This window comes from Triturus cristatus, chromosome 5_1 (genome assembly GCF_964204655.1).
Source record: "Triturus cristatus chromosome 5_1, aTriCri1.1, whole genome shotgun sequence".
In the NCBI taxonomy this organism is placed as follows: domain Eukaryota; kingdom Metazoa; phylum Chordata; class Amphibia; order Caudata; family Salamandridae; genus Triturus; species Triturus cristatus.
The window spans coordinates 812,335,526-812,352,658 of NC_140587.1; the positions used below are offsets into that span (position 1 = coordinate 812,335,526).

Sequence of the window (17,133 nt, forward strand, 5' to 3'; positions counted from 1 at the left end):
ATTTTTTTGGGGAATTTTGAGTATTAATTTTAATACTCGAGTATTAATTTAAATACCCGAGTATTAATTTGGTAATGCGTTTCAGACGATTTACGTACAGTTCTTCTCCACGTTTTAATACACTTCCCCACCCTAAAACCCCTAATTTCCCTGCATCCCGTGCCAGATTTTATTGTACTTTTAATTTAAAAAAAAAAAAAATCGCGTTGTAATGGTATGCGTTGTAATATACTTCGTTGTAACAGCTCTTTTCAGTATTTAAATAGGTTTGGCGTTGTAAGAGAATTCGTTGTAAAGTAATGCGTTGTAGTAGTACTAGCGTTGTAAAAAATGCGTTGTAAAGGTAAGCGTTGTAATAGCATGCGTTGTAACGTCATACATCCCCTTCTAGAGACTCTTGGGAAATGTTTTTCCTGTCACTTCGAGTAGTCTTCAGGACTATGCACACTTACAGTATTAGCCTTCTTAATCCCCGCCCAAACTTTTTCTGGCACTGTTGGAATCAGTCCCTAAAAGTTCAATTTTGAAAATATACTGGGAAACGTTTTGGTGTCACTCTGACTCCAAGCCTGTAGTTCCATGACTGCCAATATCCCGTTGGTTCACTGTGGAGAGTCTTGACTATGACAGTCAAAAAATATAACCTTAGGCCTGTTTAAGTTCACTGGCACCCATGGTTGCAAACCAAGAGGTACCAGTTTCACAAGGTGCCTGCAGGACACGCTGAGTCCCTAATTCTGATCAGTTGATACAGAGTAACAAATATAGTCATTTACATCGCATGCGTTTACAACGCATGCGATTACAACGTGGTTGTTACAACGACTGCGTTGTTACATCGCAGTACCGTTACAACTCAAGTTGTTACAACGATTTGCTGTTGGGGGCGCGCTGGATTTAGGAATAGCATAATTTACTATTCCAACTCCAGTGTGTGCAACAGTAGCCAAGGTGTTGGAATAGGAACTAGTACTATTCCTTAGTTTAGAGCGCCCCCTACATCAAGTTGTTGTAACGACTTGCGTTGTAATGGTACTGTGATGTAACAACGCGGTCGTTGTAACAACCGCATTGAAATCGCATGCGTTGTAACGCATGCGATGTGATGGCTGTTTTACCCGAAGAACAGATCCTTGTTTCACCCACTGGTGACCACCCTACAAATTAGGCTAATATTGGCCTATCTTCTGTGTGTCATGACAGTGGAAATTCAGTACCATCATTTGATTTGAATATAAATGTTTCATGAGATCCGTGCAGGACTTATACAGATTATCCTCTTCATCATTGAGTTTAAAAGATTTTAATGCTACACTACCTTTAAAAAAAAAAAAATCATTGAGAGCACCTAGAATGAACAATCGTCAACATTCTATACAATTAGCAGCTCTAAATATATTTAACAATTCAAGCATTATGGTTATATTGCTATCCCTGATAAAACGTAATCCAATATATGATTGCCAACATGCTATGGGCCAGATGGTCTCCCTAAAGTGTAAAAGTATGTGCATTGTGATCCTTTATCAGAAATGTGGGGGAGAGAGTTTGAGGGTTATTTGGACCCTCCTCCAACACCTTCTCCCAGCCAGAACATAAATGACACAAGATGATGCTGATGGCCTATTACAGTGTGTGTCGCTGCCACTCTGGTTTTGCACTAAAACACAGCAATGTTTTCAGCACGATGCTCCCCTCTACTCTTGCCTCCACCACCCACAAGATCAATTCAGCCACCCAGAGGGTCTGCCCCCAGTTTGAAGATCTATGCTTGACTTCGAAGAGTGCCAGATTATTTACATTTTAGGCACAACACTATCATATTTGTTTTGTTTCGTTATTATTATTTGTTTCTTTTTTATTTGCATACTCAATATATACTTAACGATTTCATGTTTTTAAGCAGTTTATTCTTTTGAGTAGTCTTTTCTATTCATAGTTAAAAGATGAATATCCTGAGTTGAATTAACGATGGAACTTGTCTGTTCTTTCTCGGAACTATCAGCTCCGTTCTTGGGAATCACCCATTTCCCTAGCTGTGCAATGGATGTATATATATTTTACTTGTTCAGTTTCAGCTCTACGCAAGACCTCAATTAGCATGGAGAGGTTTTGTTCCTTTGTCTTGGCAGCACAGTAGAGGAGTCAGCAAACATGTCGCTACAGTTATTAGTAGGAATAACCGAGGAGCTCAACGTAATTTGTGTTCCCATGGCTACCTCAACTCTCGAGAAATAAGAAGAAGCCATTTTACCTACTTATTAGCTTCTTTTAGAGCAGCTTGAAGCTCCTTTGTGTGTGCAACAGGTGACTCAAGGAGCAACATATGAGAACATATATGATCTGACTGAGTCTCATAGAGACTTACCAGTGAGTTCAAAACAGAATATATTAGCTTCCATAGAAACCAAAGAAGGAGAATTTACTGATAGTTCATAAGAACCATTGTCCAAGACATATGAAAAGGCTGCCCCTTTAGTTGGAGACTGATATGACCTGCAAAACTGGAGAACCGCAATTGATAATACTAAATCATCTTGTGTTAATAAAGGAACTTCAATATCAACAGGGGTCGACCTAGAAATTGAACATCCCCTTGATCGAGCATCTTCACTTGGAAATATCAGTAGCCTTAATATTAGCCACTATATTCCTGATACAACTAAAAGAGACTCCTGGTATCTTCTGTGTGGTGTCTGCAGAGTGGGCCTGTTACTATCCTCTAGGAGTTAAGAAAAGAGCGCGCTGCGGGGATTGCTGGAAAGCATTAATGAGGTTTTATTTTACTACTGGTGAGATTGCAGCCCCAAACATGTCTGTCACTTTAGTCCGTTTCAAAATGTGGTCAATTTATTTTTGCATTTAATGATCATTTTGTTTGTACGTCTCACGTTTTCTTTCTTCTGTCATCACTGATTTAAACCTCTGCCTGCTGTCTCATTCTTGATCCACATTTTCATTCAACCAGAATGTCATGCAGTCACTGAAATTGTCCTAGGTATTGTTACAAACCCCCTCCTCAACCTTCCTAACAGCCCCTGTGCCTTGTTGGAACAGACTGCCTTGTAGTTTGCTTAAGGCCCTTTGCATGCTTCTCATTAATATGGTCCTAACGAACCATCGCCTCGTCCTGCTTAGTGTGTGCTGCCCATCTCACTGCCCTAGTACATTCACATAATTCAGTATTTGCTCAGCTCCACTGCCTTTCACCCTGAAGAACTCAAGATTAAGATTGTTTTTCTGCTGGTGTCACATTTCTGGAACACCCTCCCACTCTTCCTAACCTGTGATCTGCACCTTGTAAGTAGCCCTCAAACCTACTCCCTGCAGCACGAGCATTTCCTTCCTAAACCCTTCCTCCTGGCATTGATGTCTCTTGCATCGAGTTCTTCCATGATCTTTAATGGACGATGTTCGGGGCACCTGCTGGTGTGATCTTCTTATTCCTCACTCAGTCCCTCCTGGGCACAGTGTTCTGGTCCCCTCCTTTGCTATTTTCCGATGTGATACAACCTCTGAACCTCATTACTGTTGGAACGCTCTGCTTGCAAATAAAAAGCAAAATAAATACAAACTGCATAGTGCACGTGCTGGACTTCTAATTATGGGAACCTTTTTATTTTGACTCCTGGTTTCTGATCTCGATAGCGCTTCCAAACATGTAGCTCCTTAATTGTGCCTAAATGCTGCTGCCAGTGTGTAGTTGTTGTGCTTGCCCTATGAGTTTGGCTGTGTAAATGTGTATCTTGTGTGTGCTGTCTTTGCTGGTATTCTCGACTTCAGGCCTTGTGGATGATTGCTGACTATTGTTCCGGTACAATGCTTATGTGTCTCTTGCTGCTGTTGCTTACTTACTTCAGTGCATTCCTCTTGAAAGCATCTGATTGTGATCTAGAAACACTTATTCTTCGGAATGTAAAATATGTAAGCTGTTTCTTACTGTGGTTTAGTTTAGCTCTTATAAAAAAGAGATCTGCTGGTGTGATTTGCACTCCTCCCACCTTCTCTGTCCTGCTGGTTGTAAGAGGGGTGATGGTGCAAGCTGGTGGGGCAGTGCCCCTAAGTGCTGTCTCATCGTAATGCTGAATGCTCACCGTCGTGTCACTGGACACTGGCCAAGGTTATGTTGCAGAGTTGCCTAGCAGTTGTTGAAATGACATGTGAAACCCACGTCCTCTACTTTATTTTTTTATTTTTTTTATTTTTTTTTTATTTTTAGATTACATTCTCCCCATGGTGGTGGGAGAGAGATTAGCAATGAATCCAAAATCATACAAACATATGTCTGTAGAAAATTGTACAACTGAAATACATTATTGATTAAAAACTGAAAGCAGAATCATACAGAAATATATACATAGAAAACAACACATAGACTGAGGTACATTATTAATTTGCCAACCATTCTTGAAAGGGAGCCCAGTTCTTAGAAGCAATTAAACGTCGTGTCTTTCCTCTGAACTTTTGTACAGCAGTCTCTAATTTGAACCAAGCCAACATCCTGGCCTGCCAGTGACAAAAAGTAGGAGGCTCAGGATTTATCCAGAGGGAGGTAATACATAGTCTAACCATTGCCATTGCAATAAACAAAAAAGCCTGCATATATCTTGATCTCTCAGGGGCCGTAGAACATTGGTAGCCAGTAATTACCATTTCTGCAGAGATTCTAATTGAGGAAAGATTTCAATTTGATTAATAAAAAGCGACAACTCAGGACAGTCATAAAACATATGAATGGAATCTGCAGATGGGAGTTTACATCTTGCACAGAATGAACTTTTACCCCCATTAACGGTCCCCCATCTGACCAATTTTGCTGGCGTGTAATAGAGATTGAAAATGGCCATATAGCTTTGAGTACGAAGGGTACCAGAAACCAAAGCAGTCCTAGCTAGCATCAATGGGAGTTTTAAATCGATACAGGGTACGCCAAATTTAATAGCCCAGTTATTATTGTGATCGAGTAAGTCATCTGGGAGTTGAGACAAAAGAGATTGGTATAAAATCCCAATTTTTGCTTTCCTTCTTACTAACTCCACAATTAGAATTTTATCAAACAAGATTGGGTTCAACAAGAAGTTTTTATCAAGGAAACTTCTAATTTGTAAATATTTGAAGAAATGATTGGACTGTAATTGAAACTTATGTTTTAAAAACAGAAAAGAGGCCATCAGGCCAGAATCAGCCAAATCTCCGATATCCCTCAAACCCTGAGAAGCCCAGATGGAGACTACACCCTCTTGAAATATTACTGGAAGTAATCTAGAGGCGTTTAATGGTGTATAATAATTAAGCTTAGGGATAGAAAAATGGCGCCGTACTTTTTGCCAAATCGTAAATAATGCCCACGCCACCTTGAATCTGTTTTTTTTAAAATAACTTGGCTCAAGAATGCGTGTTAGTATTCCTTTTGTGGCGTCTCCTAGTGCAATTGAATATACTGATGGCGCCAGATGCAGCGATATCTCGGCAGTCTCCCCTGATAGTGGAAAAGCAAATTGCTGTATCATAGTTGCCCAATAATAATATGCTAAATTCGGGACTGACCACCCTCCACGGTCCTGCGGGAGGCAAGTCCATTTGGTGGCCCTTCTTGGCTTACGATATGCCCATAAAAACCTTTGGCAGATCCTTTGAGCTCTTATTAAAGTAGAATTAGAAATTAAGAGTGGAATAGATCTAAATAAATATAAAAATTTAGGACGGACAAACATTTTAAGGACATTGCAGCACCCAAATAAAGAAAGATGGAGATGGTCTAGCCTTTCTAACTTATTGTGAAGCAAATCAATGACAGGAAGGTAATTCAAATCGGAAATCTGTTCGATTTCAGCCAAAATCTGAATGCCCAAGTATGTTGCCTGTGCGCTAATAGGGACCTGGGATATTGGCATAGCCGATGTTTGTAAAATTTGCGTCTTTGCGATATTTAGCTTATAACCCGAGATTGAGCCAAATTGGGCTGCTAAAGTCTCCAATGCCACAAAAGAGCCAGCAACATTGTCTGTTAATACCACTATGTCGTCGGCATATGCCAATGCCTTGTATTCGATACCACAAACAATAATTGGAGAGATATTTTGGGATCAGAGACAGAAAAGGATCAATGAATATAGCAAATAGAAGGGGAGAGCAGGGGCATCCTTGTCTGGTGCCCCTACTAGTAGAAAAATAACGAGATTCATTTCCTGAGATACGTATTTTAGCAATTGGAGATATGTACAGAGTTTGTAAAGCCTGAATGAATTCAGGCGCTATACCCTTCCAATGCAGGACGGCCCATAAGTACCCCCAGGAGACCCTGTCGAACGCTTTCTCGGTGTCCAACAGGATCACCCCGAGGGGAGAATTTGTCACCTTGGCCCAATCTAGGAGGGCAATAACCCGCCTAATTTGATCGGTCGTATCTCTGCCCCCATGCTGACGGATGGAAACTAAGGGAGAAATTATTTGCGCTAGTCGTAAAGCTAAAATCCTTGAATAAATTTTACTATCGGTGTTTATTAATGCTATAGGCCGATATGATGCAGGGTTTAATTCATCCTTACCCTTCTTCTTAAACAATACAATTGTCGACTGCCGCCAAGAATCAGGGATAACCCCCGTCTGGGCGAGTTGAAAAACTTCTAGCAGCTGCCGCTTAAATAAATGTGAGAAAGTCTTATAGAATTCGAGATGAATAAGATCAGGCCCCGCTACCTTACCGTTAGAAAGAGATTTTATAGCATCCGCAATTTCTTCCCAGCTAATGGGTTCTACAAGAATTAAATTCTGATCAGCAGTGACCTTCTGAGTGTCAAGTGATTCAAAAAGTTGCACCAGCCGGGTTTGCTGCTGCTCAACTATATTCGACTCCTCGGTGTAAAGAATCGATTAAAAATCAACAAAAGTATCTACAACCCCCCTAGGTGAGTCTTGAATTGTACCTGAATGATCATTAACCGTAAGAATTTGGCTGGCTACTGCCTTTTGCTGTAGGCGTTTTGCTAGGACCTTTCCAGCACTTTCACCCACCTCATACATTGAAGATCGAAATTGGAAATATTTGGCTGCAATGATTAGCCTTGGCTAAGGCAACCGCTTTCTGACTGATTGTTACGTATTCGCCCCTGCGGATATTAGTACTTAAATCCAGCTCTGCTTGTTGGAGCGTTGCTACTCTGCTTTTGACAGTCTGTTGTTCTGTTTGCCAGAGATGGGATGCAATTCTCTTAGTTTCGTCGCGCAAGGCAGCCTTAAAAGAATCCCAGACTATGCCAACCGGTGCAGTGGAGCTATTGATTTCGAAAAACTCTGGGATCCAGATCGACATCCGTTCCTGATATAATTTATCAAGTAATAGCTTCCTATCAAAGGTCCATGATCTAATTTGATTAACGGAACGATCCCATGGAAAACTAAAGATAATAGGATTGTGATCGGATATGGTCCGGGGATTGGTTTGAATCTTAGTAGACCCCAAAACTTCAGTAGTCATAAACACAAAATCAATGCGGACCATCTTTTTGTGGGGTATTGAATAAAAAGTAAATCCATCTTGAGTTGGGTGATTGAAATGCCATAGGTCTACCAACCCATGTTCAGAGAGTAAAGTGCGGAGCGCCTTATATACTTGGGGCTTCCGCCCGATATAAACACTGTGCTTTATGATGTCTAACTGACTGGGGATATTAATATTGAAATCCCCACAGAAAATCAATGGGTGTGACCATATGGCTAATTCTAAATTTAGATCCATCAGGACCTGCGGGTCATCTAGGTTAGATGCATATATCGAGCATACAGAGAGCGGACAGTTATTAACTAGCAATTCTACGATTAGCCATCTGCCTGAATTATCCTGCTTAATCCTTTTTTTTTTTTTTTTTTTTTTTTTAAACCTTTATTTCAAAATTCAGGACACAGCTATTCAGCCGACAGCCCGAAGGTTCGGCAGCATTGAGAGTTAGATACAGTGATGTGTCCCCAATACAGTTCAAAGAGTAATGCAAAGGTCCAATTTTAAATAAGCACAGAAAAACTCACAACAAACCCCAGCAAGGCAGAACATTGAAAGCCCATGGCGAAAGCCCCCAGGGGAGGCCGGACCCCACTCATCTACTAGTTACAAGACTGTGTACGGAGGAAGAAAGGGGACAGCAGAGGCCCAAAACGGTTCCTAAAAACAAACTGTGCTGGAAAGTAGGTCAGGGGGAAAGCTGTTCCTCGGGAGGTTCCAGATCCGGGGCAAGACATATTGCCCCCCTGTATTGGTTCCACCGCCCCCAGATGGCGTGCCACTTCCGGGGGCGACCTCTAGAGCAGTAGACAGTCTTCTCCCTAAACATGCTCCAGTCCATGTTCTCCTTCCACGCGGTCAGTGTAGGGGGTCCCGAGGAGCCCCACAATCGCGCGATATCCCTTTTAGCTACCATGTTACCCAGAGTCACCCATTGGGTCTGCGCCTCATCGAGGTCAGTGGGCCCCCAGACGTTCAGGAGGCAACACCGCGCCTCCGGCTGTACCGCAGTGCCCGTCACCTCCCCCATAACTGCATGGACTCTCCTCCAGAACTCCACAATGACACCACATTCCCAAATGATGTGCAGGAAAGTACCCACCATACCACATCCCCTTCTGCACAGGCCGTCCTCCGAGAATCCCATGTGGACCAGCCTTGGCCCCGTCACATACACCCGGTGCAGTATTTTAAGCTGCACCAGCCTCAGACGCGACGGGATCGCAACCTCCTTAGGAGAAGAAACCGCCGACTGCCAGTCCTCATTATCCAACTCAAGGCCATCCCTAGTCCACTGTTCTCTCAGCCCCAAAAGCATATCCGCCCGGACGTTAATCAACTTCTTATAGATGAGCGAGATCGTGCTCTCGGGCATATGACCATCAAGGACTCGGTCCTCAAGGGGAGAGGACTCCGGCACCTTCTCACCCTCCACGAGGACTGATCGGAGGGCGTGACGCAGCTGGATATACCTTAAATACTCTGAGGGACCTAGCTCATACTCAGTCTGCAACTCCTCGAAGGACTTCACCCTCCCCTTATGCAGCACATCTCCCACCTTGGATATACCTATCAGGTCCCACTTATCAAAGCCCTTCGTATGCCAGAGTCTTCCCAATCTCTCCGATTCAAACAATGGGGTAGCGAGGGTGAGCCTATCCTTCCAGCCCAACGAATCAGTCGCCATCTTCCATACACGCACCGCCACACCTGTGGGCCCCGTGAGGGACGAGTCTAAGGACCGCGAATACAACGCCCTGTAGTAGTTGCCGCCACGAAGCAGCCACCTATCCAGGGCATACCCAGGGCTGAGGGCAGGGCCATAAAACCCATGGTTGATCGCGCTCAGCTGCGTGGCCCAATAGTACCGTCGGATGTCTGGGAGCGCAATGCCCCCATCGTACCATGGGAGCGTCAACTTTGAAATAGCTATTCGCGGCCGCCCATCCCACAGCAACGTCCGTTGGAGGCCTTCGACCTCCCGAAAGTATTTGGCCGGTACCCAGTCCAAGGTGTTCTGGAGGGCATAGAGGAAGCGGGGAAGAGACATCATTTTGAACAGGGCCGCACGACCAACAAGGGAGAGTGGCAGCCTCCGCCAACCTTCAACATCTCGCCTCAAGCGCGCCAAGGGGGGGGAGCAGATTCCTCTCATAGCGCACAGCAGGATCCATGGATATAAAAATCCCCAAATACACGAAACCCTGCTGGGCAACCTGTATCGAACATGTTCTAGGGATCGGTGGGACCTCTCCACTAAGAACGTACAAGTACGATTTGCCCCAATTAATCACAAGCCCCGAGTTCCTACCGAACGATGCGAGTACGTCACAGACCACTATAAGTGACTTCTTAGGTGAGGCAAGATACAGTAGGATATCATCGGCATAAAGCGAAATACGGTCGTCGTGATCAGGCGACCACCGAAGGCCCCGTATATCCGGGTGCCAACGTATCCACGCAGCCAACGGTTCAAGGGCGAGGGCGAACAACAGAGGCGACAGGGGGCAACCCTGCCGAGTACCCCTACCAAGCTGAAATGGAGTAGATGCCCGACCATTCACCACAACATTCGCTAGTGGCCCCTCGTACAGCAACCGAACCCAACTCACAAAACCGCGACCGAAACCAAACTTGGCCAGCACGGCCCATAAGTATGCCCACTCCACCGTGTCGAAGGCCATCGTGGCATCAAGAGATGCCACAATAGCCGGTTCACGCAGCGTGCCCGCCCTGGCGATGACGCCATGAAGACGCCTAAGGTTTAATGCCGTGCTTCGGTGCGGGATGAAGTGCTTAATCCTTTTAACCCGCCCGACCCCGACTTTTAGAATAATAGCGACACCCCTTATGGTAGAGGTTTGTTGGGTGGAAGCCACTAGATCATAACCCAAAAATCTGAGATGGAGACGGCTGCCCCAGGGAATATGGGTTTCCTGCAAGCAAATTAGGTCCACTTGCATCACCTATAGCATCTTATGAAAAATTATTCGCTTCTTAGGGTCGTTCAATCCACAAATATTCCAGGTTGCGCATGTCAATCTAGGACCTGCCATTGATTATAATAAAGAGGAATACGTCTAACAGAGAATTTGGGCATTTTATGAGATATGTTCCTACAATTCATCTTAAAGAAAAGGAAAAAACAAGTTGATAACATCTTGAATACATTTGAGATACTCCTACTGAGCTCTATGTCAATAAGTCTAGTCACCTCTTCCGCCCACCACCACAACACCACCCTGTGACCCCCACCCTGCCCCCCTCCCCACCCCCTGCTGAACCCACCCTCCCACCCTTTGCTCCCGCTTACCCCTCTCCCCCCATTCGGAGCACAGGACCAAAGTCCTTGTGATGGTTGAGTAAGCGTCACCCCACACTCCGCTGGACCGGCAATTTCTCCCTTGCATGAAAGAAGAAAGGGGATGATCCTAAAACATTTAGCAAAAAAGAAAAAAAAGTTCCCAAAAATTCATATCTACAAATTAGGTCATCCCCTAGAACCTAGAGAACAGGATAGGCCTTAGAGAATTCGACTAGATTGAGTCCAAAAATTCCTTAGCAGGTATCTCTGACAAAAAAAATCTTGTCTGACCCTTGAAGATCACTTTCAATTTTGCCAGAAAGAGCAAAAACACCTGAGCCCCCTTCACCTGAAACAGAGAGATTAGCTGGCGTAAATGCCAGCGACGGTCAACTGTCTCTGCGCAAAAGTCCGGACGGACAAAAAACTGGCAACCCTTAGCAGACCGCTTTTTATTGGGTCTGGCTAGTTCAAATATAGATTCTCGGGCGAGAAAGTTGTTGAAGCACACCAAGATAGCTCGGGGGTGGGGGTTATTGGCGCTGGAAGGGGACTGTTTTTTCCTGGTAAGTGGAAATCGATGTGCTCTCTGTATCTGAAGATTCCAGTCCCATTGAGTGAGCTCTGGGAAGGCATCTATGAAAAGTTCAACCATAAATTTTCGAACGTCGTTGCCCTCCTTGTTTTCCTCTATCCCCAAAACGCGGAGATTATTCCTTCTGGCCCGGTTCTCAAGATCGGTGAGTTTCCATAAGATATCCTTACGTTGTTCTTTGACCTCAAACAAATGGAGGGGAAAGGGGGCTTTTAAATAATAACAATCAATCTTATTATCATCATCACAGGTCCAGCCTACATGCTCATCAATAAGTGAAAACAAAAGGTATGCAGTTCCTAAAGTAAACGCAAGGTGTGTTAGAATCACTAAAGGGTACCAGGGTGATACTGAGAAAATTGATGTGAAAAACAGGAGTCAAGGTAACTCCTTTTGGAAAAGAAGACCCTCACACACCCAACAAGCGGGTGTCTTGCTTCATCACCGGGTCTTTGCTCCTTATCGGGCCGGCAGGTGCAATGCCCGATCAGGCACCCAATGGGGCCTTCCTATCGGAGATCTTTATTTCCAACGCCGATGAGTGAGGTGTGTGTGGGGGGAAGGGGGTTAATTATAGTAGTGAGTGTAGGTGCAAATGAGGTGAAAGAAAGTGTAATAAAACAGGGGTAGGTGATCCACTAAACAATTTTAATAAAGTATGGTCACCATCCTGATTAAAACCAAAAATAATCCGCACATTTCTCACCTGAAGGTATGTGAGTGAATGTGCTGGGGGGATCAATAGGTCAACATGTTTCTTGCCTTATAATATAATAAATGGCAATTCTTCAGGACCGGGGGAATAATGCAGCTACCTACACCTTTTTGGTGGTGCCCACAACCTCTAAGAGGTAACACTGGTGGACACACATACAGCACCCTAAAAATGTGTGGTACCGTGGGTAAAAGAGCACACATGCGGAAAAAAGGAAAGTAACAGGTAAAAGCATAATAATACAACTCAAACCGAGATATCAGGTTAATTCCAGACAATAGGTGGTGTCAAGAAATAAACAACCGTGACATGCATGGATTGTGAGCAATGTTTGAAGGACATTTTAAGGGCTAAGAGCAGCACAGTGATGATCACTCAACTCTGAGACCAGTACAGGAGATACTGGGTCAATTAACCACGAGTAATTTGTGGAACTCACCCTCCTAGGCTGTGCTGTATTCAAGGCCAGGGTGAGAGAGCACTACATTTTAGTGTCCTGCAGTAAAGAAAGAAGAGACAAGACAGTAAACACAACAAACTGTATAAGGTCACAAAGCCTGAGTTGATTGGACCCCAAGGTGTAATGATATCCCCAGGGAAGCGACAAACAGCTGAGTCTCTAAAAGGCCCAAGACCTGTGTAGCTTTGCCTTGAAACAGAAGGACCCAAAAAGAAGTTGAGTCGCTCACATACTAGTGCGGCAAGTGGTGCTTGATATCAGGAACCAATCGCCTGAACGCAAACATAGCAAACATACGGCCAGCCTCTGAAGGGCAACGTGCAGGAGGCTGCAGTGCATAGCAGCTTATGGTAGGTGAACCGTGTGAGACACGAATACTAGACACTGCTGATGGACAACGTTCAAGGGAAGCAAAAAAACGCAACGCACCGATTCGTTGGCGAATTGTAAGTCTATCGTTAATCATGAACTGATCAAGACACGCACTCAAGAAACTTATGGTGATAAGCGTCCAAGGTATACATTGCAATGCAATCAGCCTCGCTACTCACGATTCCGTGGTATCGGAAACACCGTCCGCCTAAAATCTCACCAGCCACTGCAGTCTGGTGTTTGTATGTCCGGGCAGTTCCTAGTTATAGGAACACGACGGCGCGGCGGGCGGGTGCGTGGGGGGCGGGTACATCCGGGGTAAACAGACGTGCTCCCGCGAAGAAAACTAGACCGCTAACCTCAACGATGAGTATCGGGCGAGGCGCGTCTGTGGTTGTCATAGCGACACATGCGCGGGGAGAAATGTTGCTCGAGTCATTGAGAATGGGGAGGAAAAGGTTATATTTATTTCGTGATTATAAAGTCACCAGGAGGATAGAAATAAACTGGTTCGGATAATGGTAACCAGACACTCGCGAGTTCCCAGAATGACAACAGGGGATTTAGAGGTGTCGAAGGGAACTTTGTTGTTTGACCTCCATGACTAGATCTTTCTGTGCTGCGGCGGCATCTTCGAGGGCGGAGATTCGTTCTTCGGCTTCAGCGACGCTTGCAGTGGTCTCAACAGAGGACTTAATGACACGGCGCAAAGAGTTTTGCATTTTGCGGCAGACCCCCTGGGTACGGATGTTTTCTTGCCTTGTGGCTTCTCTGTGCATCATTATGGTGCGATAAATTGTTACCAGAGAGACCTCATCCGGGATGTCAAAGGAGTCCCCTCCAGTATTACCAGGGGTATCCTGCAGGTTGAGTTGAGACTGATCCTCTCGACAGTCATCCTGTAGATTTGGTTCCATGTGCTGAAGAGTTGCCTTAGGTCCAGGGACCTTGCGTACCGTGTCCACCATCATGTCCCTTGGAACTTTGCTGGGTTGCCAATCAGCCGCATCGCTATCGTTATCCGACCACTGAAGATCAGGGTCGTCCTCCTCCCCAGACCCGTAATGATCAGACACAGAATAGAACTTATCTGTGGACTCACTGACCTCGGACCCCCTAGCATTATAAGGTCGATCAGTGGGCAGTTCCAAAATAGCAGGCATAGATGTGTTAGAAGAATGGACAACATTACCCAGAATGCAGTGTGCCGGAGTGGAAACAGCATTAGAAAGACCTGGGGTCCGTGATACTTCATCTTGAGTAGGATTTGATTTCATGGATCGAGGTGAGTCCTCAGAAGCATTTGTATGAATAGGGCTTATCACACTTGATATAGTATGAGAAAGCGCAGAGTCATTAAATATTTGCAAATTCCCCCCCTCCTTACCGACCAAGCCGTTGGAAATCGAAGCGCCATCCCTCGAAGTAGCAGGAGGTGAACTGACAGCTTCATTCAGGACCGGAGCCCTCTCCCTAGCTCCAAGTTTATTAAAGATATCGGGCAACGTCTGCCCCTTAACGGACATCAGAGACAAGGGGGCAATAGCTGCAGAGCTCAAAGAGGAGGACTTATCCATGTTTGGTGCTCGAGTTTTCGAGTGTGCAGTCCCGGAGCCTTTGGAGTCAGTGTCTTGTGCATTACGAGAAGAACTGCGGGACTTCGACGCAGCAGCCGCCGCTTTCGAGAGAGCTTTCGGTGGCATCCTCAAGGTCAGAAGGAAAGCCGAAGAAGGAACGCCGGGTTTAGAGGGGAGGGGCCGCACCTGAAAAGCCGGCCACGATGTACGAAGACTCAGAGACTGAGCGGTCCGCCGGAGCCAGTGCAACTTCAAAGTAAAAGTGAGTTTGATAGTAACCAGGTGAAAAACGAGGCCATAAGCTCGTGTCGTTTCTCTTTGGATTTATCTTCAGTTTGCCATGTACAAACAATGCAGAGCCTTGATTTAGGGTCCGTTGCGGTCCAGCCGAGCAAACGCTGACTCACTCAGCCGAAGTCACGGCCGCCATCTTGCTCCCCCCACGTCCTCTACTTTAAATGCTATATGTACAACCGACCTTGCACTGTGTCCTTCCCAAAGAGAAACTGGTGATTTGGATCTGCGATCGAAAACTGTGCTTTCTCCTACCCAGAGTGCACATATAAACATTATGTGTAAAACACTGGTGAATACTCTCCCTCTTTCACTACTGAAAAATCTCCTTAAACTCCCTCTTTCGTTACTAACAAGTCTCTTTAAAATACACAGACACAGAATGTGGAGACCAGGGCATAAAAGTAATTTTGATGTTCAACTTAGTAAATTATGCAGATTTTCCTAACTAGCAGTAAGGAAAGTTTTTAAAATAAATTAAAGACAACTAGGTGAATAATTTTGTAGAGTCAGTCAAATATATATGTTGGAGGTGCCCCTTCTTGCACAAAAGCAATCCTGCCTACAAGACAGGCACTGTTTCACCATCGTGCAAGGGTGCCTGGGTTGGTTCTAAGCTGCTAAAACGGCGCAAGAGGAAAGGATAGGAATGTGCTGTGTTGGATAAATACGGTGCATTCCTGCCATTTTCCTGTGGCAAAGGCGAGTGCATCAAGGTGACTTGCAGCGCTGGCCGGCGACGCAAATTTCATAAATATGCCCCCTTGCGTTTTACAGGTGACACTCTATTGACCAAGTCTGCAAAGAGACTCTATGAGTCTCCCAAAGTGAAGACGCTCTTCACCCTTGTCAGTCACACCGCACCTGCCTGACATCAGGCAATCCGGTTCCCACAAGGCTTCCTGTAAAAATACAAGGTTCCTTCTCCCGCCTGTTTGCAAACAGTGGTGTGGCAGAGGGGAAAAATGGATGGCGTAAGCTTTTTGCTCCAACATTCCAATATTTCTCGTTCTGTACCTCTCCTTTTTTTATTAAGAAAAGTCTGCCGTCATTGGGTGGAAAGATCAATAGTTCTGCAGAGGGCTGTACTGGTAGTCGAATGCCCTCTTCTTGAGTTATAGTCTATGGTCGCAGGAGATTGGTTTATAATTACGGAGTGGGCACTTAATGGTCAGTAAAGCATCATTGCATATGTACCCCCTTGCCTAGCTATGAAACCCATCAAAGAAGTGAAAGCAGTATTTTAAAGGACATAAGGTATGTAAACAGACATCTGTAAAAATCATCCAACTATTTGTCAACCCATCTTATTCGAATAAATGTTTGGCAAATGTTCAGCATTCAAAGCAGTACTGGAAGATATTTCCCTTAGCAAGCCACTGTTAAACGACTCGTGTTTATACCAAAATGAGAGCAAGCCAATGAAGTACAGAGCAGACTGACGCCAAGGAAGCCAACATTTGATTATCATTGGCACAGTGCTGAGCACAGTTCTGATCCCAAAATAATCCTGTCTTCTGTCCAGTCTCTTCTTGTTAGTTTATTTGAGGACTAAATACCTCTAATTCTGGGATTTATGCTTTCTTATGGCCTTTGTGTACATTTCCGTTTATTTCCTTGCACGGATGTTATTATCTCTTTATCATAGCAACAAAGTTCAGAAAACTAAATATGCATTATACCTCTTTTCTTTTTCTTTCAGCCATCCCTGGGAGACGGTAATCAAGGCTGCAATGAGGAAGTATCCCAATCCCATCAACCCCTGTGTTGTGGGCGTGGACGTTCTGGACAGATCCCTGGATAACCGTGGCAGGTTGCACAGCCACCGGCTCCTCAGCACAGAGTGGGGACTGCCAAGCCTTGTCAGAGCGGTATGTGCTGGTTAACATCCTTTCCAGTTTCGACTAATAGGAAGGCTTCTCTCATGCCCTGCCACATGTGGCAAAGCATATTTGGGGGTTACAAGCCGTAACAGTACTTTATTTCTTTTTAGCATCTGTGGGAGCTAGTCACAAAGGTAAATTTGGTCATAAACGTAAGCTTGTGGCTAAATTGACCTTTTCTACACCTGCCAGGAATTCACTGGAGGATTTCTGTTAGATGCAAGCCTGTTTACAGGAGCACATATCGCCACCAATTGTGTGGGGGTCTCTGCAGTCGTAAATTCACTAAAGGGGTGGGAAAATGGGCCATTCAATATGTGGTTGGTCTTGAAAGTTTGAGTATGCCCACAATAATTGAAGAATGCTCGTTTGTCAATGTCCACAAATGAGGAAGTTTCCCCAAGCACGATCAAACCACTCTAGGAGTTGTCAGGG

General features: G+C 44.8%; 1 protein-coding gene across 5 annotated transcripts in view; it reads left to right on the top strand.

Moving 5' to 3' along the window:
• PRELID3A (PRELI domain containing 3A) overlaps positions 1–17,133 on the top strand; it is a 155,525-nt gene that overhangs the window by 33,266 nt on the left and 105,126 nt on the right. For 3 of the 5 annotated variants that reach the window (XM_085605847.1, XM_085605845.1, XM_085605843.1), the window contains exon 2: positions 16,518–16,686. In XM_085605847.1, the coding sequence (XP_085461973.1) occupies positions 16,518–16,686 (169 nt within the window). Of the gene's footprint in view, positions 1–14,369; positions 14,784–15,034; positions 15,108–16,517; positions 16,687–17,133 lie in introns of those variants that run through there. The other 2 variants (XM_085605844.1, XM_085605846.1) reach the window with 2 other exon arrangements.